At 38.5% G+C, this 21,772-nt stretch overlaps 1 protein-coding gene across 1 annotated transcript in view; it reads left to right on the top strand.

The window, feature by feature from the left end:
• The first annotated feature begins 8,664 nt into the window (after nucleotides 1-8,664).
• ND-42 (NADH dehydrogenase (ubiquinone) subunit ND-42) overlaps nucleotides 8,665-21,772 on the top strand; it is a 35,640-nt gene continuing 22,532 nt past the window's right edge. Inside the window, exons 1-4 of the mRNA XM_067149653.2 lie at nucleotides 8,665-9,398; nucleotides 9,506-9,592; nucleotides 9,928-10,138; nucleotides 10,220-10,384. Coding sequence (XP_067005754.1) covers nucleotides 8,843-9,398; nucleotides 9,506-9,592; nucleotides 9,928-10,138; nucleotides 10,220-10,384 — 1,019 coding nt within the window. The 5' untranslated portion in view covers nucleotides 8,665-8,842. The remainder of the gene's footprint in view (nucleotides 9,399-9,505; nucleotides 9,593-9,927; nucleotides 10,139-10,219; nucleotides 10,385-21,772) is intronic.

Below are 21,772 nucleotides of genomic sequence, written 5' to 3'. Positions count from 1 at the left end.
GGGTTGTAGTAAGGATGTAAAGGAGAGTGCATATAAGTCTCTGGTAAGACCCCAACTAGAGTAGGGTTCCAGTGTATGGGACCCTCACCAGGATTACCTGATTCAAGAACTGGAAAAAATCCATAGAAAAGCAGCTCGATTTGTTCTGGGTGATTTCCGACAAAAGAGTAGCGTTACAAAAATGTTGCAATGTTTGGGCTGGGAAGATTTGAGAGAAAGAAGAAGAGTTGCTTGACTAAGTGGTATGTTCCGAGCTGTCAGCGGAGAGATGGCGTGGAATGACATTAGTAGACGAATAAGTTTGAATGGCGTTTATAAATGTAGGAAATATCACAATATGAAGATAAAGTTGGAATTCAAGAGGACAAACTGGGGAAAATATTCATTTATAGGAAGGGGAGTTAGGGATTGGAATAACTTGCCAAGGGAGATGTTCAATAAATTTCCAATTTCTTTGAAATCATTTAGGAAAATACTAGGAAAGCAACAGATAGGTAATCTGCCACCTGGGCGACTGCCCTAAATGCAGATCAGTATTGATTGGTTGATTGATCATTACCAACATGCATTGACATCACTGACTTATTTCATGAAAATGAAAACCTACAACCTGTTTTCCAGTCATTGACCGGGTCAGGGATGTAATGAATGAAGCAGAGATAGGCTCTTAGTACGATGGGGTCGCCACTCCGAAAGTGATTTATTAATGAATGATAGATGCAATGAAATGAGAATGGAGTGTGTTGCTGGAATGAAAGGTGACAGGGAAAACCGGAGTACCCGGAGAAAAACCTGTCCCGCCTCCACTTTGTCCAGCACAAATCTCACATTGAGTGACCGGGATTTGAACCACGGTATCCAGCGGTGAGAGGCCGACGCGCTGCCGTCTGAGCCACGGAGGCTCTTCACTTATTTCATAATATTTCATAATACTCTCATTTGACTCACATCCTCCCTACCGCCTGCTTTTAAACCAAGGCACATAGCTACTGTATATTGTCATCTGTCCCCCTCCACCGATCGCGTGTACACTTTCATTGCCGTCATATCATCACACTGTTACGCCCCTTGGTTTTTTGTTTACGATCATAATAACGCTTTCCGCTCTCTAAGTCCTCCATATATGTTGATCAGATATTATTTCCCCTCTGTCCAAAGTCCCACACTCTCACATGTAATCACCCCTCAGTAGTTCCACCGCCCTCTCCTACTTATCCCTTATATGTCGACCCGGTGTTGGTTGTTATGTAGAAGTCGCTGAGATGAGTAACTCTAGCGTGAAGATTTAGTATACCTTGTGTCCCTGTGATTTTTCTATTGTTCCTAGTATTGTATACATAATTTAATCACTCACAGTTGTCTAGGTGCTACGTCTTCTAGTGAACTATTTCAAGTGCTTTGAAACTATTTTGTGAGTCAACTGCACCATCTACTTCACTCAATCTTCAAGTACTTATCAAGCAAAGAAAATTGCGAACAGCATTGTTGTCCTACTTTATCGGAATTGTGTGCGAGTGTAGAACTAGTACAATGGGAGTGTTCTAGGCGAACTTCGTGTTGCCGCCACAAGAGCGCGGACATGCTTCATTCTTTCTAATGCAATCAGCTGTTCTGTCAGGCATCGAAATGAGTGAAATAAAGAATTATGGGAACTGGAATTTATTTCAGTTGAAGGCGGAACTCAGAAGAAGAAATGCAAAAGTTCATGGAAGGAAGAGTGAACTTATAAAGAGGTATTGTTGTTTGGATTAAAGCTGCTGTATATTTTCATTACCTGACATGGGCCTAGGCCTAGTACAATGTCAATTTTATGGATGCTTTAATTGTCAATATCCGCGTAACATTTCGTATTTTATCTTTTGTAGGCTCGAAGATTATGATGCCACATTTAATGTGGAAAATCGGCAGGATGATGAGGAGGAGGATATTTTCATGATGAAAGTACCAAATGCTGTTGTGTACAAGGACGTAAATGAAAGTACAGACCTTCCAACTGTGACTGCCCAGTGTTTTTCAAGATATTTAAAGAACTGTGAGCAACGTGATTCAGGTGTGGGTAGTAAAATGTACAAAGAGAGGTATTTGTTGTGCTTGCATTGGGCACAGGAAGGTAAATTTACATTTTAAAAAGGCAGAGTTGCATCACAGTATAGGAAAAGTGTGGTATACCATATAGACTTGAAACAGCAGACTTCTTAATTGAGGAGTGCCAGTGTGAATGTAGTGCTGGTATGAGGCCATTTGCTCACTGCAAACATGTATGTACTACTTACATTACATGCTTTGTTAGATTTCAATACCAGCAAGACCTTCATCTGCCAGGAAACCTGTACCAGCCAGCTACAATCTTTCCACAAGTGCAAAAGATTTAAACCCTCCCCAGTTAAGGCAAATGCACTAGTTTTAAAGACAGTCCAGGTCAAGTCATCTGTTCAAGATATAAGAAGTCATGATCACAGGCCACACCAGTTCCGAAATACTTCTTCATACAATGAGTACTTCAGAAATTTATCCATAAACTTCACTACAAATTACCCATCTCCAAATCCCATGCCAATCTTACAGTTGTATCCCTCTGCACATCGTAAAGCTGTTTATAATGATCATGATTATTTTGGATCTGGTGAGGAGAAATTTTTAACTTCTAGAAAGTTGAAAGATGTTTCTCCAGGAGATTGTACTGATGTGGAACTTAAAACGAGGGGACAGAGTTCAAATCCACTTTGGTTCACAGAACGCTCCATCAGAATACCTAGCTCATTGTTTTAAAGGTTTTTGTCACCTTACCGAGAGGACTGACACAAAACAATTCCTAGCTCAACTAACATCAAGTCATGAATTGTCTACACCTGCTATTGTTCATGGAAGAAAGTATGAAGCTGTGGCAGTAAAAGCTTTTGAGGAACTTTACTGTATGAAGGCACATGAGTGTGGATTATTCATAAGCATAGAACATCCATACTTATGTGCTTCACCTGACCGAGTTCTGGATGAGAATGAACTTCTTGAAATCAAGTGCCCATACTCATGCAAAGATGAAATGGTTTCCTGTGAAACTGTGGAATACTTGTATCTTTGTGATGTATCAGGAAACCTAGCTTTGAAAACTGATCATTCATACTACTATCAGATACAAGGGCAGCTGTACTGTGCTGACAGGAGTCTTTGTAGACTTGTAATATACACCTTCAGGGACATGAAAGTTATCCTTGTTCATAGGAATGAAGAATTTATTAAACATATGATTTCTTCACTAAAACTCTTTCACAATAACTATCACAAATCATATATCATAAATAATTTCCTCTACTTAGGCAGTAAATAAGAGATGAGTTCATAAACATTGTATAACACAATGTAATCTTTGTAATGTTTTGTAATCTTAATGCTGCAACATCATTTACCTTAAATGAAATTACAATTTAATACATTTAATTTATTTTGTTACAAAATTTTTGTTCTTAAAACTTAATTCCTAAAATAATAAGCACCTGTGCTCATATCCTAAAAGGCTGTAAGCCTACAACTGACCAACACGTATAATGGAAATTGCTACACATCACTAGAAGTTCTGTTTTATGGGTATTGTATTTTAAAAGTTACTTAAAACTGACTTCACTGTAACTAATCAAGCATCCTTCCCAACAATATTTCTTCTAAAATTGCAGAGCATATAACAAATAAATATGATTTCTGATGACAAGGATGTATGTGAGGGACTCATTGGAGATTGCAGTATTTTATATGTTTTACCCAAGTCTATTAGTCTCTCAATATGTCCCCTTTTACTGGCTATTTTCCTGTCTCTTCTTAAAGTTTCACTTGGAAGCCTATTCATTTTCTTAAAAAATCTTGGGATGTTAACAGTGACACCATGAGGAACAAGCATATCTTGTATATCAAATCCCTTATCAGCCATAATGGAATCACCAAAGTGAAATTTTTCCAGAATGTCACTTCTTTCCATCATCTGTCTATCACTAGTTGCACCTCCATAGCATTGTGAAATATATGAAATCAATCCACCTGGTGTTGAACCAACTAAAACTTTTATTGTGTTTCTATTTTTGTAAGAGGAGAATGTTGCTTGTTGAGCTGTTGGAAGAGATGGTTTTTTTGATGGGGCATTCAGTTGAGTCTATGATCAAGCGTGTGGTTGGATACTTAATTTTAAAATCAGTTGGCATATGAAACTTCACCAGCTGTTTTGAAGGCCATATATCTACCTCTTGCCACTGGAGATACATGAATCTTATCCAAGTGTTAAAATGTTTGAGACTTGAGAGACAGAAGTAGAAAACATGAGACTCACCTCTTTGTAGGGTAAATTCCTTCTTAGAATGATCATAGTCAAAAAGAATAAATCTAGAACTTCTAAATGTGTAGGTGGTGGGCTATTTATATAGTTAAGATGATATGATGCAGATCCTAGGGAATAAAAAGCAAACATAAATTTCACATAATTTTCTAAACCAGTGTAATAGTGCAGCATGTTGTCATTTCCTTGAAAATTATTTATAGTGTATGGGACAAATTTGCTTTTAGTTTGGATGAAGTGAGATTCTCTAGAAATTTCACTTTTTAACTGTAGGCCTATTTCTTCAGTCTGTGTTGCAGTACTTGTAGATTGTAGCCTTGCTGTATTTTGGTTATGGGGATGATCAGTAGTAGAAACCTCTAATTCTTCACCAAATGGAAAGGGGCAAATGTCATCAAAAACCTCAAAAGCATTCTGGCTACTCGCAGGAGGTACACAGACACTGCTATCTTTGCCTCCTGGGATTAACAGTAACTGTCTCTTGTCATGTCTCTCTTTTTGTTTCTTTGCTGTTTCACTGCCCTCCTTTACTTTTGTCCATGCAAATACAGAAGAGACAGCTGTCTTTTGCAAGGTCATCTTAAGAGGTACATTGCCTCCTGAAAATGAACACATTGAGGGATGTTATGGAATTGCAGATCGAATTTTGGGATTAAGATTTAATGTTAAATAAAAGTAGCTATGACTTCTGCAGATCTTTCTAATATATAGGACAATAACTGTAGGCCTACTACACATGCCTGTTATATGTACGGGATTAAAGGTTAGAATTAAATAGGAATTTCCTGAGGCGATTAATTAAGTACCAATCAGGCATTTAAGGGACCTTTAGTTTCTAAACTATGTTACTGATGATTGAATTACATGTCCTACCTCGCCAAGTAGAGCTTATATAATCCTTGGGTGCGAAATGTTCGAAACAAACAACACTGCTGTCAGTTGGATTCCATTTAATCCGCCGAATTTGTTTTATCCATTGTTTTCTCAAACTGGGATCCTTTGGAAACCTATGCCCTCCTCTGTTTTTACACAGTGGTACACAGCAGCTCGTACTTGGCATTATTCACGCTTGTAAATGTCATAAACTATAAAATTTACTTAACATTCGCTATTAGCCGCATTACGTATGGGACCTGTTGTGGTTATGCTGCACTCTGGTGACAACTTTTGACAGATACACGCCCATTATAATAAAGTATTATAATTATATAAGGAGCACTCGAATGAGTATTAAGTTTGTTGTCCCAATTTACATTGTGCTGTATTCTGTTAGAGTCTTTATTCTGTTCTTGCACTTTAGCAGATGGTAGCGGACGCACTTTTCCTTACACAGTGTACAAACACAGTCATCTGTTGGATTGTGGAATTTTGTCTTTGCGCATATTTTGTGGCGGAAGCCATGTATTGCATATCTTGTTATGACATGTCTTTGCTCTTGAAGTTGCTTGGTCCAGTTTCGATCGATCATGGCGTCATTTCCGTAGAATTCGGGGTCTATTTCTGCGCGTTTCTTGAGAAGTTTTTTCTGAAGCTCTTGCAATGGGCCGGTAGATGGCAGTGGTAGATTGAGTCGTAGATCCTCAATGAAGTAAGTTTCCCGTGCCAGTACATAAACAAGTCTGGAGGGTGCCAGTTTGCCTACTCCTAGGGCCTTCTTCAGGAACCTTGCTTTGACCCTTTCTATCCTCTCCAAGTCACCGATTGTCAGGTTATCCCATATTATTTCGATTCCGTACGAGACAATTGGGGTTATTGCGGTCTTGAATAGAGTCATCGCTGTGTTAAGGGATAGCATAGAAATATTCTTGATATTGTGGATGGCTCTGATTGCTGCTGTCGTTCTGTCTATGACGTGGCTGTTGAAGGATGCCATGCTCGTTTGGAACGTGATGCCCACGTATTTGAATTTCTTGACTACTTCTAGTGGTTTATTATTTGATGTTATAGCGTCGTCCTTGGCCGCCTTGCCACCTTTTCTGAAGACCATCTGTACTGTCTTTTCCTGGTTAATTTCAAATTTGTTATCTGAAGCCCAAGCTTCTAACTTCATCACTGTCGACTGTAGTTCTGCTTTTGAGCTCGATCCCAGAGCCATGTCATCAGCGTACATTATTAGAGTAGTCTCAGGGGAGTCCGTCATTATCTGTGTGATATCTGCCGTTGCTACGTTGAATAGTAGCGGGCTTAGCGGGTCTCCTTGGGGTACCCCGTTTGTTTGAATTACTTTCCCGGATGAGGATGCTCCATCTTCAATTTTGATTAGGTTGTAGTCTAGTATGGTCTCAACGATTCTCACGAGCGTGTTGTCACCAATCATTTGTTTCAATTTTCCTATCAGAATATATCTGTCGATAATATCAAAAGCCTTCTTATAGTCAACAAAGACGACGTAGTACTTCCCTTTTGGATGCCTCAGTGCCTCTTCAATTTTTTCTTTCAGGTATGCTGCGGCTTGTAACGTGCTTTTTCCTTTGCGGAAGCCTAGTTGGCATTCTGGTATGAATGGGTCTATTTCGTTGTTTAGGCGATTCGCTACAATAGTTGCAAATGCTTTGTATAAGTTGCTTTCTAGAGCTATACCTCTATATGAGTCGGGGTTGTCAGTTTCTCCTTTCCCTTTGTACAAAATCTTCAGCGTTGCCGTTCTCCAAACTTTCGGTATTTTGCCTAAATTTAGACATTTGTTGAATAGTTCTGTCCAAAGCTGTAGTAAATGGTCTTGAGTACTTTTTAAGTGTTCTGTATATATGTTGTCCGGTCCTGCTGACTTCCCTTTTTTTCCTTTGCTGATTACCATCTGTACTTCCCCTGTGGTTAGTCTAATTTCGTGTTCTGGATCGATAGGGTGGTTTGCGGTGTCACCTTTTGCTCTGCTGTCCCTGTTTAGAAGCGCTGAGAAGTGTTTTTCCCATGTTTCCATTGGTATTTCCCTCGCTCTACACTCTTGCTTTTTCTTGAGGGCCCGAAATGGGTCTGTTTCTGCTTCGACTGCAATCTTCTTGGCTTCTGCTTCCAGGTATTTAGCTCGCTTCTCTTTTAGAAGTTTTCTGTAATTTCTTCTTTTGATGGCATATGCTTCCAAGTAATCAGCGGTCTCCATTTTTCTGGCTGAGTATAAAGGCCGGTCTCCACTGATTAACATTTAACAACAACATGTTAAATGTTAAAAGTGTTAAATGTTAACTGGTGACACCATCAACATGTTAAATGTAAAATGTTGAACGCTGTTTCATTAAACATTGTGTCCACATTTAATGAACATGTTAAACTTGACCTTCTTTGTTTGTATATAGGTAGTTCATCATATCAAATTTCCGGTAATACATTTAGGTGGTGTCTAGTATTTTCAAACAAAGACAATGGACTCAGATGAAGAGGATTTGGCCTTTGTTTTTGCCACTGTTGCTTCTTGTTATGATTTACAAATGCAATTTTATTAGACACATTTCATCCCCTCATCCTGCTCACTGCTTCAAAAGCAAACCACTTTGAAGAATAAACTTCGTCCGCTCCCGCCCCCCCCCCCCGCCTACCGATTTTTCTGTTGTTTTTTTTTTTCTTTTCTTTTGCAATACTCGACTGTACTGGGAGCGGAGGGACGCTAGTTTCTTTTTTTTTTTTTCGATGCACTCGCAGGAATAATTCTAGATAATTTAGAGTTCCTGGAAACTGTCGGCTTTCTTCGCTTTATCTCTGTATTCCTTTGATGAGACATACCACAAACAAGGCCTTTCTATTATGTCATTAATTAAGTCTAAAATATTTTTTCTCCACTCCATTTCTGACTATAAATTTTAGTATAGTGCAGAGAGAACGATACGCGTGTGCGTACCGGTACCGGTACTGTATTTGTAGCTTATAACAAAGAGAATGAGTGTTGCGGAGTGTTGTAACTATAATCCTACTTCACGAGAAGCACTTCGTTTGCGTCGTTTGGTTATCTGTTGACATGGAAATGGCAAGGAAGGTGCCGAAGCTGTGCCAACATCTCACGAACAAGTAATTGACTTGACATGTTTTCCACTTGGAGCGGAAAACACGCAACATGTTAAAAGTGTTAACCTCAACATTCTGAGTTAACATGCAAAGTCAATTGGAAGACACAATCACTATATACATGTCAATTGTAACATGTTAAATTTAACATGTTGGTGTTCAATGTTAATCAGTGGAGACCGGCCTTAACGCGCGTAAGGTGTCTTTTCGTGCTATGTAGCATTGCCTGTCAAACCACTTTTGCGCTCTCCTTTCTTGTGTCTGGGTGAAATGACAAGCCCAAATCTACTTCAAGAACAAGAACAATGATGTTGGCCAAACTGATAGGAATCGATGCTTTTTGGTACTCTTTGCCTTTGCTTTTTCTCTTAGGGTAGGTAGGTTATAAGTATGGAATGAGTCGGTTTCTGGCGATACGTATGTGTTTCATATGTTGAAGCATATAGATTATTTGTGTACGTTGTAAGCTGTCTGAATACATTTTTTTTTTTGCACGTCCTGTAAGGACTTTTCAATATAGTTTATGTCATGGCGTGGATTTGTGTAAGAACAAATATTGGTAAACTTCTCAATGGATACCAAAACCAGAGCAATTCATTGCTCAAACCATTTAAGAAAGTAAATAAGGCTCAGCCTCTTACAAGAGTGCAGTCTGCTAATATTTCTGGAAAAGCTTTAAGAGACCCCACCAAGAAAAGACCAACTCCATGGCCTTACAAGGAAAAGAAGTATACATTTCTTCAAGCTCTATTTGATCATACAACACACAGGTTTGACGAAAATTCAAAGATAATAGTTGTTGAAGGTCCTATTGCCTCGGGTAAAACTGAATTTGCAAAGTGTCTTGCAGAAGATCTTGACATGTTGCATCTTCCTGAAGTGACTATGGATATGTTCTACATAAATAGCTACAATTATGATTTAAGACAGTTGGACACACTCCTACCTGAATCTTGCAAAAGTTATGATGTCAAAAGCTTTTGTCAGAATCCGAAACATGAAAATACTGCTAGGTTTCAGATACAGATGTATCAACTGAGGTATTCTCAATATATTGATGCCTTGGCTCATGTCCTTAGCACTGGTAAGTATTCATAAGTACTGTTCTCTTCCATATGTTTTGGTTAATAGCCGTTTTGCCGTCTTTGGAAAATTCTAGAATTATAATTCAAGTAAATATCTTTGTTTCAGGGCAGGGTGTAGTTCTGGAGAGATGTGCCTATAGTGATTTTGTGTTCGTTGAAACTATGTTTAAGAGTGGGTACATAAGCAAAGGCGGTGAGTTAACAGTTTGTTGCTGTGCTGTCCTAACAAACTACCAGAAATGAATGTCAGAGTTTGGCCCAAGTTTATGCTTGTATTCTTTAGCAAATGTGAAGTATGGAGCAATTTTATATACATTGCTTTCACAGTAAGGAGACACGAGTCAGTATGGTATAACCTGAGTTTATTAACCTGTGATGATTTCAGTAAATGGCCATTGTTATATTATTTCTGTAGTTCTGCTTGGCAAGTCAAATTTGCAGACAGCTTGTTCAATAATATCCTAGTACAGGTTGTCTGTACCACTATTGTAACTTATAACCTCTGTAATTTATTCATTATCCTTTCAGCTAAGAGTGTTTACTATGAACTTGTAAAGAACACCATCACAGAAATCATGAGGCCACATTTAGTTATATATCTGGATATTCCCGTTGCCAAAGTGCAAGAACGTATCAAGAAGCGAAATGTATCATATGAAGTTAACTCTAAAGTCTTTACTCCTCAATACTTGACCACAATGGAAGAAGTATACAAGCAGCACTATCTTAAAGATATCAGGTAGGACTATGAGAAATGTGATCTTCGTATATTGTTCAGTAGTGATATTTGTTACTTAACCAGTATCTTTGTATGTTATAGCTCCCATGCTGAACTCCTTGTATATGATTGGTCTGAGAAAGGAGATGTAGAAGTTGTGGTTGAAGATATTGAAAGGATTGATTTTGACCGGTTTGATAAAAATGACAATAAGATGAAAGACTGGAGAATGGCTGGAGAATGGGATTGGAAGGAAGCAAGGATGTTGTAAGTATTGTGGGAGTAACCAGGCATCTATTGTGACATTGTGTAGCTATGTATAGCATTTAAGCGTGTCCAGTTATAGAAGCTGACCTTTGCCAATTTGGGTTTCAGAAATTTTTTAGGTTACGTTGTGCATTCCTATCTATGAAATATCACCATAAAATTTGTCACAAATAGAACATAATAATAGCTTTTACACAGATGAAATCTAAAATCTGCAGTAAATTAAGAAATATTTTATTTTTGGAGAGTATTATGTATACCTAATTTACTAGTTTACAAGTACGTTTAGTGCTACGCTTACAGTAAGGCACGTATGCCTTTTGTTTGTCTTTCACTTTCTATATTTCTATATTAGACATGTTTGTGAAATTAATAACTGGTTCGATAGAAGGCAATTCGGCAGTGGTAAAGAAGTAGGGGACTGGAAATAATAATCATATTGCATGGAAAATTACATGTGTTTAGGACTCCATTTTGAATATTATTAGGTCCCGAAATGTAGCATTATTAGTGATTTTGTGTGTAATATTGGTAATAATTGCACACAAGAAGTAGGAGGATATATTTATGATGGCCATCTTTGTTTCCAGAGATGTTATAGTATAGACTGGTTACTTTGACTTTACAACAAAGCAAGGAATTTCAGATAGGTGAGAAGCATGGAAGTTACAACATAAAGCATGGATGTTACAACTCCTCTAATTTAGTAGCTGTAATTTATCTTTGCAAATTCAGGCCAACCTCTGTCATAAGGGGACCACACTCCCTTCGAGAGGCTCTAAACTATCGCCGCGGCGCATACTACCCGCATGGCAAGAAAAAAGTATAATTTAGTGGCTCTAACCTACCTTTGCAAAATCCAGGCCAAGCTCTGTCATGAGAACAGTGGCCCCCTTCGGGGGCCACACTCCCTTCGAGAGGCTCTAAACTATCGCCGCGGCGCATACTGCCCGCACGGCAAGAAAAAAGTATAATTTAGTGGCTCTAACCTACCTTTGCAAAATCCAGGCCAAGCTCTGTCATGAGAACAGTGGCCCCCTTCGGGGGCCACACTCCCTTCGAGAGGCTCTAAACTATCGCCGCGGCGCATACTGCCCGCACGGCAAGAAAAAAGTATAATTTGGTGGCTCTAACCTATCTTTGCAAAATCCAGGCCAAGCTCTGTCATGACAATAACATATTTGCATTGTAACTTCCATGCTTTATGTTGCAACATCCATGCTTTCTATTGTAACATCCATGCTTTGCATTGTAACTTCCATGCTACTATGCTTTTAATATCTGCAATTATTACCAATATTATCGACAAAATCACTAAGAATGCCACATTTCGGGACCTAATAATATTCAAAATGGAGTCCTGAAAACAAGTGAGTAATTTTCAATGCAATATTATTATTATTTCCAGTCCCCTACTTCTTTACCGGAGCCGGCAATTCGGTTTTAGGAAAGGTTATTCCACTGAAGCTCAACTTGTAGGATTCCAGCAAGATATAGCAGATATCTTGGATTCTGGAGGTCAAATGGACTGTATCGCGATTGACCTGTCTAAAGCATTTGATAGGGTGGATCATGGGAGACTACAGGCAAAAATGAGTGCAATTGGACTAGACAAAAGAGTGACTGAATGGGTTGCTATATTTCTAGAAAATAGATTTCAGAGAGTTACAGTAGGTGAAGCTTTGTCTGACCCTGTAATAGTTGAGAAGGGAGTTCCTCAGGGCAGTGTTATAGGACTTTATGTTTTCTTATATATATAAATGATATGAGTAAAGGAGTGGAATCGGAGGTAAGGCTTTTTGCGGATGATGTTATTCTCTATAGAGTGATAAGTTACAAGATTGTGAGCAACTGCAACGTGACCTCGAAAATGTAGTGAGATGGACAGCAGGCAATGGTATGTTGATAAACGGGGCTAAAAGTCAGGTTGTGAGTTTCACAAATAGGAAAAGTCCTCTCAGTTTTAATTACTGCGTTGATGGGGTGAAAGTTCCTTTTTTTTTTTTTTCTTTTTTTAATTTTTTTTTTCTAGGGGCTTTACGTCGCACCGACACAGATAGGTCTTATGGCGACGATGGGATAGGAAAGGCCTAGGCTAGGAATTGGAAGGAAGCGGCCGTGGCCTTAATTAAGGTACAGCCCCAGCATTTGCCTGGTGTGAAAATGGGAAACCACGGAAAACCATTTTCAGGGCTGCCGATAGTGGGATTCGAACCTACTATCTCCCGGATGTAAGCTCACAGCCACGCGCCTCTACGCGCACGGCCAAGAAAGTTCCTTTTGGGGATCATTGTAAGTATCTAGGTGTTAATATAAGGAAAGATCTTCACTGGGGTAATCACATAAATGGGATTGTAAATAAAGGGTAACGATCTCTGCACATAGTTATGAGGGTGTTTAGGGGTTGTAGTAAGGATGTAAAGGATAGTGCAATTTTGTTAATACTTCCACTATTGTATCTCGTCACATTGTATTTTCAAACCATCATTGTTATTTTTAATGTTATTTTACTTCAAATCTCTTCAAGATTTTTAAAATTCATTTCATTACTACATGTTATTTAGACGCTTATTTTTAATTTAAGGTTAAGACTATGGCTGATGATGCCTTCAGGGAAGGCGAAACATGTCCCATTATTAGCTAACAAATTTATGTAAATCATCCAAGACGATTTTGTATTGATTAGGTGGTCTAATAAATAACTTAATGTTATTATTTCAATCTGAGTGGTATGTTGCGAGCTGTCAGCGGAGAGATGGCGTGGAATGACATTAGTAGACGAATAAGTTTGAATGGCGTTTTTAAAAGTAGGAAAGATCACAATATGAAGATAGTTGGAATTCAAGAGGACAAACTGGGGCAAATATTCATTTATAGGAAGGGGAGTTAGGGATTGGAATAACTTACCAAGGGAGATGTTCAATAAATTTCCAATTTCTTTGAAATCATGTCGGAAAAGGCTAGGAAAGCAACAGATAGGGAATCTGCCACCTGGGCGACTGCCCTAAATGCAGATCAGTATTGATTGATTGATTGAACAGTTTCGTGTGTGATGTCTGTGTTCACTGAACTTCTTTGCTTTCGTTTCATTGCTTCAGTTGTCAATTCACGGTAGTGCTATCATGCTATTTTCCTTCAAACAAAAATAAAAATATTCATTGGTCCAGGGATCATGCCATTTTTCTTTCAACAAAAATGATTTTTGTAACATGGTCATTTGGCTCATTGAATAACGAAATAACATTGTGAATGCTGTTAACCACCATTTTGCTGTTTGAACTGGCCGCACTAGTCATATGGACAAAGATAATGATTACCCACAGACATAGCATTCCCATTTCCCGGTTTTAGCCCTGGACCTCAAGAAATTAACAAAAGACGGCACCAGCAGCGGAATACGACATAAAGGAGTCCTATCTACAGGCCTTAAGTATGTGTTCATATTTCTCTAATAACGACGGTATTTCTTAATTTACCGCAGATTTTTCACTTCATTTAAGTAAAAGCAATTATTATGTTCCATTTGTGACAAATTTTACGGTGCTATTTCATCGATAGGAATGCGCGACGTAACCAATTTTTTAACCTAAAGGACGAATTCTACTACGTCCAAAGAAGGACCTTAGATGCAAAATTGTTTTTTGCAATTCATAAGTGATTATTAAATGCAAATATTTGTCAAGCGCTGCAACATTCTTGCCATGATAGCCATGTTTATGACTACATAGTTCATAGTCAGTACATCCCGTCAATTCGTTGAAAGTCAGCCATAATGAAACTACGACGTCACGGGCCAACATCTGACATTATTATTATATATAATTCGTTGGGGCCATCAAGGACCACGTTATGTCTCGTTGAATTTGACACTGAATTTGGCCTTCTTTAGAGCCTAAATTTCCCTCATTCTTTGTGAGTGAGCCTGCTTACGCTCCTCTGTCCAAGTAGCACCGTCTTCTCTTTAGTTGCTCGTCTTGGTTTAGCCCGTTCGTCAATATTTTCTTGTGGAAGTGATCTCTGTTAAGGGCGTCTTCAGCCGAGATATGTAGCATTTGCAGGTCTTCTTTGGTATTTCTAAACCAGGGAATTGTGGTTTTGGGGTTTGAATAAAAAAAAGTGAAAGATTTCTTTAGTTAACTTTCTTCCGTCCATTCTTTTCAGATGACTGTGAAATCGTGCCCGTATTTTTCTGATTGTGTCGGTAATTTTCTCTATTTTGCTGTAGACTTCCTTCTTGTATCTCTTTTGATGGATTCTATTTCTGTACTTTGATCCCAAGATTCCTATCACAATTTTGCGCTCTTTTTTCTCCAGTTCTTCAAGGAGTCTTTTGTTGGCATTTAAAGACAGGGTTTCGGCTGCATATAGAACTACTGGCTTCAGAACTGTTTCATAGTGATGTATCTTGGTGTTTTGGGAAAGGCATTTTTTCTTGTAGATTGTGCGGGGTGTTTGGTAGGCTATTTCGAGTTTGCATACTCGCTCCTGAAGTGCTTCTTTGTCCAGTCCATTTTTCATGATGATCTCACCCAGGTATTTGAATTTGTCTACTCGGGTGATGTCCCCGTATTTTGTATGGAGTTTTGGTGGAGCCTCTTTGATGTTAGTCATTACATCTGTTTTCTCAAACTATATCTGCAGACCAGTTTGTTCGGCAATTTCCTTTAACATTTCAACTTGACTTCTAGTGGTTTCTATGTCGTTAGAGAGAACAGATCGGCAAATGCTAAGCAGTCTGTTGTGATCCCCTTGGATTCGGTTCCTATTCTTAATGGACTGTAGTTGGTTTCCTGTAATCTCACCCGCCAGGTTCTGATGATCTTTTCAAGAACGCGGTTGAAGAGTATCGGGGATAGCCCATCACCTTGTCGGACTCCTGTTTTGATGTCAAAGGAATGCGAGAGACATCCGTGGAACTTCACCTTGGATTTTGTATCGGTCAGAGTGGCTCTAATTAATGCCAACAGTTTCAAATCAACTCCAAATTCATTTAAGATGTTTAGCAGGACTTCCCGGTCAATGGAGTCATACGCTTTCTTGAAGTCCACAAATACAGACACATACTGCTTGGACCTTACTGTACAATATCTGATGGTCGTTTTGAGATTCTGGATTTGTTCGGGCGTTGAGCGACCTTTTCTGAACCCTCTTTGGTATTTACCTATTTGATGTTCAACTTGTGCTTCCAAACGCTCCAGGATGGCAAGTGATAGAATTTTGTAAGTCACAGGTAGCAAAGATATTCCTCTGTAGTTGTTGATGTTCTTCATGTTGCTTTTTTTTGTGTAATGGATGAATCAAAGCTATTTTCCAATCTTCGGGTAGGGTCTCCTTGTTCCAAATTTCATCTGTTTGCTTTTGCAAGATCTCAAGTGATTCCTCAGGGGCATATTTCCATAGTTCTGATACTACTGAGTCTTCCCTCAGCGCTTTGTTATTTTTGAGACGGGCAATGTGGCGCTTGATTTCATCTCTGTCCGGTGATCTGGAATCTGGGTACCTGAGTAAGGGTTCCTTGATCTGAAGGGGGCTTTGTGGTTTAGTGCATTTAAGTAAATTCTTGAAGTAATCTGCCAGAATGCTGCAGTTTTCTTCATTTGACGTCTCCAGTGTGCTGTCCTTTCACTCAAAGCATAGAGAGGGTGGTTTATAGCCAGTGAGTTTGCGTTTGAAGGCTCTGTAGTACTCTCTGCTTTCATTCTTCTTAAAGTTTTGTTCTATCTTTTCAATGAGAGATTTTTCGTATTTACGTTTCTCAGTTCTGAACACCCTAGTTGCTTGGGCACGTTGGGTTTTGTAGGTTTCCCAATCATTTTCTGATTTCGTAGAGTAGTACTGTTTCCACGCATTGAGTCTTTCTTTGAGGACTGATTCGCAGGTACCATTCCACCAGGCATGCTTTTTGCTTCTCTTGATTTTTGCAACGTCTTTGGCGGCCTCAAAGAGGAGACTTTTGGTGGTGTTAAAGTCACAGTCATTTGGTCTAGCCTTCTCCTGGAACTCCTCGACCCTTTGCTGAAGTTTATCAGTGTCGAAGCGTGTGATCTGTTTGGTTGTCTTCCTTGTGTTTGCAGGAATTGGTTTGAATTTGATCAAAGACATATAGTGATGAGGCCACATTGATGCCTTTCTTTACCTTGATATTCATAATCTCAGGGCTGTTTCTCCTGGAGATTGCAACGTGATCTATTTGGAACTCTCCGAGAGTTTGTACGGGAGAATGCCAAGTCATTTGCTTTCTGGGTAGATGGCGAAAGTGGGTCGGCATGACCTGCAGGTTGTGATTTTCGCAAATGGGCACCAGTCTTTTGCCGTTGGGATTGGTTCTTTTGTGAGCAGTGTAATTTCCCATAACTTTCTTGTACTTCTGTTCACGACCTAGTTGGGCATTGAACTCACCCAAAAGAAGCTTGACATCGTGTTTGGGGATTTTGTTTGATTTTTCATCCAGTAGGTCCCAGAAATTATCAACTTCGTCTGGATCAGACTTGTTCTTATCATTTGTAGGAGCATGTGCGTTAACTAGGGCGTAGGTTTTGTTCGCGCATTTAATTGTTAGTATAGACAATCTGTCATTCACAGGTTTGAAATTTGCAACCGATTTAAGGCTCTTGGTTCTAACAGCAAACGCGGTTCCAAGCATCACAGCTCCATTGAGGATTCCTCTTTGCACTTTGCTCTTGAAAAATCGGTAGCCTTCGGATTCAAAAATCTCTTCATCTGGGTACCTTGTTTCCTGTAGGGCCATTATGGATATATGATTTTCGTGAAGAGCTTTGGTGAGGGTTTTCAGCTTGCCAGTTTGTGTGAGTGAATTTATGTTGAAAGTTGCTAGAAAGGTTTTGGATGTTGGCCTGAGTTTTTGACTTCGGGATACACCCAGACGCTCCGACTCGACTCTTGCATGATGTTGAGTCTCCCCCAGAATCTGAACGAGACTTGTGCGCCGTGGCATTCACATCGAGAGATTTATCCGACGATTTACCCCCTGGGGTATGTTTCTTGAAACGTTGTGCCATCATGCTTCTTGACTTGACTTTGTTTTGGACGGGTACCCATCCTTTTACAGCTAGGGTTGTTAGCCCTAGAGGTTGCCTCAAGATGTTTTCTGGCTTCTGGTCATTTACCAATCTTCGCCGTAACCCTGGCAAGGGACCAGTTTTTTATTTGATTTGATTTTCCTATTACCCTCTGACTGCTGGCGGCAGAGCCAGCGAGCTTCCCCAATTCCAACGGGACGCACCCGATGGAGGTAAATGGTAAATCCCCACATGGGCATTATTATTACTCTTAGGAAGGTACCTCTATTTGGTTATGTGAACGAATCCTATCCATGAAATTTCATTGTAATTTTTGTCTTAAATGGAGGATAATGTTTGCTTTGACATAAATCAACAGTAAAATTAGCGGTAAATTAATAAATGCCATTATTACTAGAGAAATATAAGTACATAACTACGGCGATTATTTTGCTCTAGACATGACTCTCTTCTGTGGCATTCCGCTTAATCGTACCGTCTTTTGTTCAGTTCCTGAGGTCCTGGGCTAGCATTGATGAATGGAAGTGCTGTGTCTATTAATTCTCAATATCTTTGCCCATAATGACTAGCGTGGGCATTTCAGATGGGATATGGAGGTGAAAAGAATATCGTAAATAACACAAAAATGATTTTTGTTGAAAGAAAAATAGCATGATCCCTGGACCAATAATTATTATGAGCACAGATCAACAACTCGCCCCACCAAGTAACATCAAGCAAAGCAAAGAATTTTGGAGAAGTTAAAGTGAGCAAAGACTTAACACACAAAAGTGTTACGTGAACAAAAGAGATACTGAAGCGCTGTGATGTAGTAGAATTCATAGTTTTAATGTAGCAAAGTATATATATGTATATATTCCTCTGGTAGCTATTGTATTTATTAATTTACTACTAATTTAACTCATTTTCGTAAAAGCAATTATTATCATTCAGCTAGGGCAAAAATTATAATGAAATTTCATGGATATGATTCATTCACGTACCCCCTCTATTTTACCTAAAATTATGCTTAGGGCTATAGTTTATAACCATACAATATTAAATGTTATTAATACATTACCTAGCAGAACAAAATACCGGAAAGAATATGAGTTTCAAACATTTTCTAAGAAACAGATACGAGCTGATATTCACAAATATATCAAACTCGCAGGGAAAAGTTTTCCCTGCAGGTGTCTTAAAAAATTTATATTTTGATAGAAAATTAATTCATTGGAGTGCACGATCAAGCAAAGGGCATCAGTGAATTAGCTGTTAGGTTTCTAGCATTCTGTAGCCTGATAGCACCACGTTAAGTTGGAGTGTACAATCAAGCAAAGGGCATCAGTGAATTAGCTGTTAGGTTACTAGCATTCTGTAGCCTGATAGCACCACGTTAAGTTGGACAGAGGTGAAAAGCTGAATTAATATTTCATGTTCCAGGGTTAGGTCTGGCTAGTAACAAACCATTGGTCTGGATTGGTTAGGTCTGGCTAGTAACAAACCATTGGTCTGGATTGGTTGGGCCTGGCTAGTAACAAACAATTGGTCTGGATTGGTTAGGTCTGGCTAGTAACAAAACCATTGGTCTGGATTGGTTAGGTCTGGCTAGTAACAAACAATTGGTCTGGATTGGTTAGGTCTGGGTAATAAAACTATTGGTCTGGTTTGGTTAGGTCTGACTAGTAACAAAACCACTTGTAGGGTTTGGTTAGTTCTGACTAGTAACGAAACCACTTGTCTGGATTGGATAGGTCTGGCTAGTAACAAAACCATTGCTCTTTACTGGTTAGGTGTGGCTAGTAACAAAACCATTGGTCTTTACTGGTTAGGTCTGGCTAGTAACAAACCATTGGTCTGGATTGGGTAGGTCTGGCTAGTAACAAAACCATTGGTCTGGATTGGTTAGGTTTGGCTAGCAAAAAATTCACTGGTGTGGATTGGTTAGGTCTGGCTAGTAACAAAACCATTGTCTGGATTGGTTAGGTTTGGCTAGCAAAAAAATCACTGGTGTGGATTGGTTAGGTTTGGCTAGCAAAAAAATCACTGGTGTGGATTGGTTAGGTCTGGCTAGTAACAAAACCACTTGTCTGGATTGGGTAGGTCTGGCTAGTAAAAAAAACCATTGGTCTGGATTGGTTAGGTTTGGCTAGCAAAAAAATCACTGGTGTGGATTGGTTAGGTCTGGCTATAGACAAAGCCATTGGTCTGGATTGGTTAGGTCTGGCTAGAAACAAAACCATTGGTCTGCACTTATTAGGTCCAGGTAGTAACAAATTATTGGTCTGGTTTGGTTAGGTCTGACTGTTACATGTTCTAAATCTCATTTTTCGTCCGTATTGAAAATTTACAGTTCAACAACAATAAAGGTGTTTTAATTTAATCCACATATTCAATACTTTTATTTTCACTTATAGTTATTACATAAATAGACTCACAGTTAAATGGGACATGTTTCGCCCTCAATTAAGGGCATCTTCAGCCTAAAAACAATCAAGAGTACAACTAATATTAAAACTGGAAGCTTAAAGTTTAGCCAGTTATTAAAATTTGGACATAAAAATGTGAAAAATGATACAATATATAAAGATGCTCATGGAAACACTGTCAATGATTAAACTGTAATATTGTCGGAGACTAAAACGTCTTCCATTAAAATTCCAATTAAAACAGTTTTAAAATGTTAGTGGAAAACCAAAGCGGTAATAATATAAAGCCAGCGACATGAGGGCGTGAACACAAGCATATATATGATTGTCATACGTACAATATGTCCAAGGCCGCTGATGAAATTCGTCAGCATGAAGTGAGACAGAAGCATCAGTTGAAAAATTTTAAGTGGCCCTTAGCACCGGTAGTTAATACTATTGGCTGAAACCTTGCCAGGAAATGTCAGTAGATACTGAAATAATGTTTTCTGTAAGAGAAGGAAAAGATGAAATAAGAAGTTGAATGTAAGGAGAGAATTCGGATTACATAAATTGAAACAGATGAGGATTTACATGTTAGTTGAAAGGTGTTGCTCGTTATCTACTGTTGTGTTGGTTGCTGCCCTTCTGTTGGCTCTGAGTCTGGTGTTGTAACTGTGCTGCAGAGGCAGCAGTGAACTTGGAGGGGAAGGAATAGGGGAGTGTGGAAGGGAGGAGAGGATGGGTGGAGTCGGTTGTGACGAGGCTGACAAAGAGGCGGAGTCAACCGTATTGCTGGAAGTAGGCTTAATATCTGTAGGTATGCGGGGGGTGTTAGAGTATGAAGAATTAAATATATTAGGTATCCTAAATTTATTCGAACTAACTGACTTTAATAATTTCGGCATTAATTCATGTAACATACTTTTACTGTCCGTGGTTTCATTAAGATTCTGTTGCTTATTGTACGTCTGATCTAAATAGATATATAAACTTTCTAATTCGTTCAACATTCTCCCTTTTTCTATGTTTCTAATTATCGCTAGGTCTTTCTTGATGGATTCAAATCTGTGACCAGTCTCCCTCATATGCAAACTCATCGCTGACTATTTCCTATGTTTTTTCGCGGTAACATGTTCCATGTATCTTGTCATAAAACTTCTACCAGTCTGTCCAACGTATGAAAAATTACACTGAGGACATTTTTATCATAATTAAATTTTAATGATTAAAGAATATGGACTGGTTAGTATTAGTTCTAAAAGCTATATTAAAATTATGTTTCTTGAATACGTTAGTAATCTGGTGTATAGCTGGATTATTAAAAGTGAATGTAGCATACTCAGTTTTTTTGGTTTTTGTCTGGTATCAGATTTGTGGATAACTTGTTCTTAATTTTATTGATTAATTTGTTGATCATTTCTATTTTGAAACCATTTTGTTTAGCGAGTTACCTAATATAATTTAATTCTTTCTTCAAATTTTTGGGAGATAGAGCGATTCTAAGTGCTTTATAAATCAGACTGTGAAAAGATTTTGTTTATGTGAATTCGGGTCTAAAGAAAAATTGTTTATAGTTGTAGATGATTGTGTTGGTCTTCTAAATATTTGGAAATCAAAAGTGTTAACCTTACGCGTAACTGTTACATCTAGAAAATTCAATGAGTTATCGACTTCGTCCTCCTTCGTGAATTTCAAATTAGTTTCGATTTCATTTAACTTATTTGAGGTTTCTTGACTCTTAGTGACATCTTTGTTTGATTACAAACAAGTTATCCACAAATCCGATACCAGAAGAAAACAAAAAACTGAGTATGCTACATTGACTTTTAATAATCCAGCTATACACCAGATTACTAACGTATTCAAGAAACATAATTTTAATATAGCTTTTAGAACTACTAATACTAACCAGTCCATATTCTTTAATCATAAAAAATTTAATTATGATAAAAATTGTT

Source organism: Anabrus simplex, chromosome 6 (assembly GCF_040414725.1).
Source record: "Anabrus simplex isolate iqAnaSimp1 chromosome 6, ASM4041472v1, whole genome shotgun sequence".
Lineage (NCBI taxonomy): Eukaryota > Metazoa > Arthropoda > Insecta > Orthoptera > Tettigoniidae > Anabrus > Anabrus simplex.
This window is presented reverse-complemented; position numbering and strand designations above follow the sequence as displayed.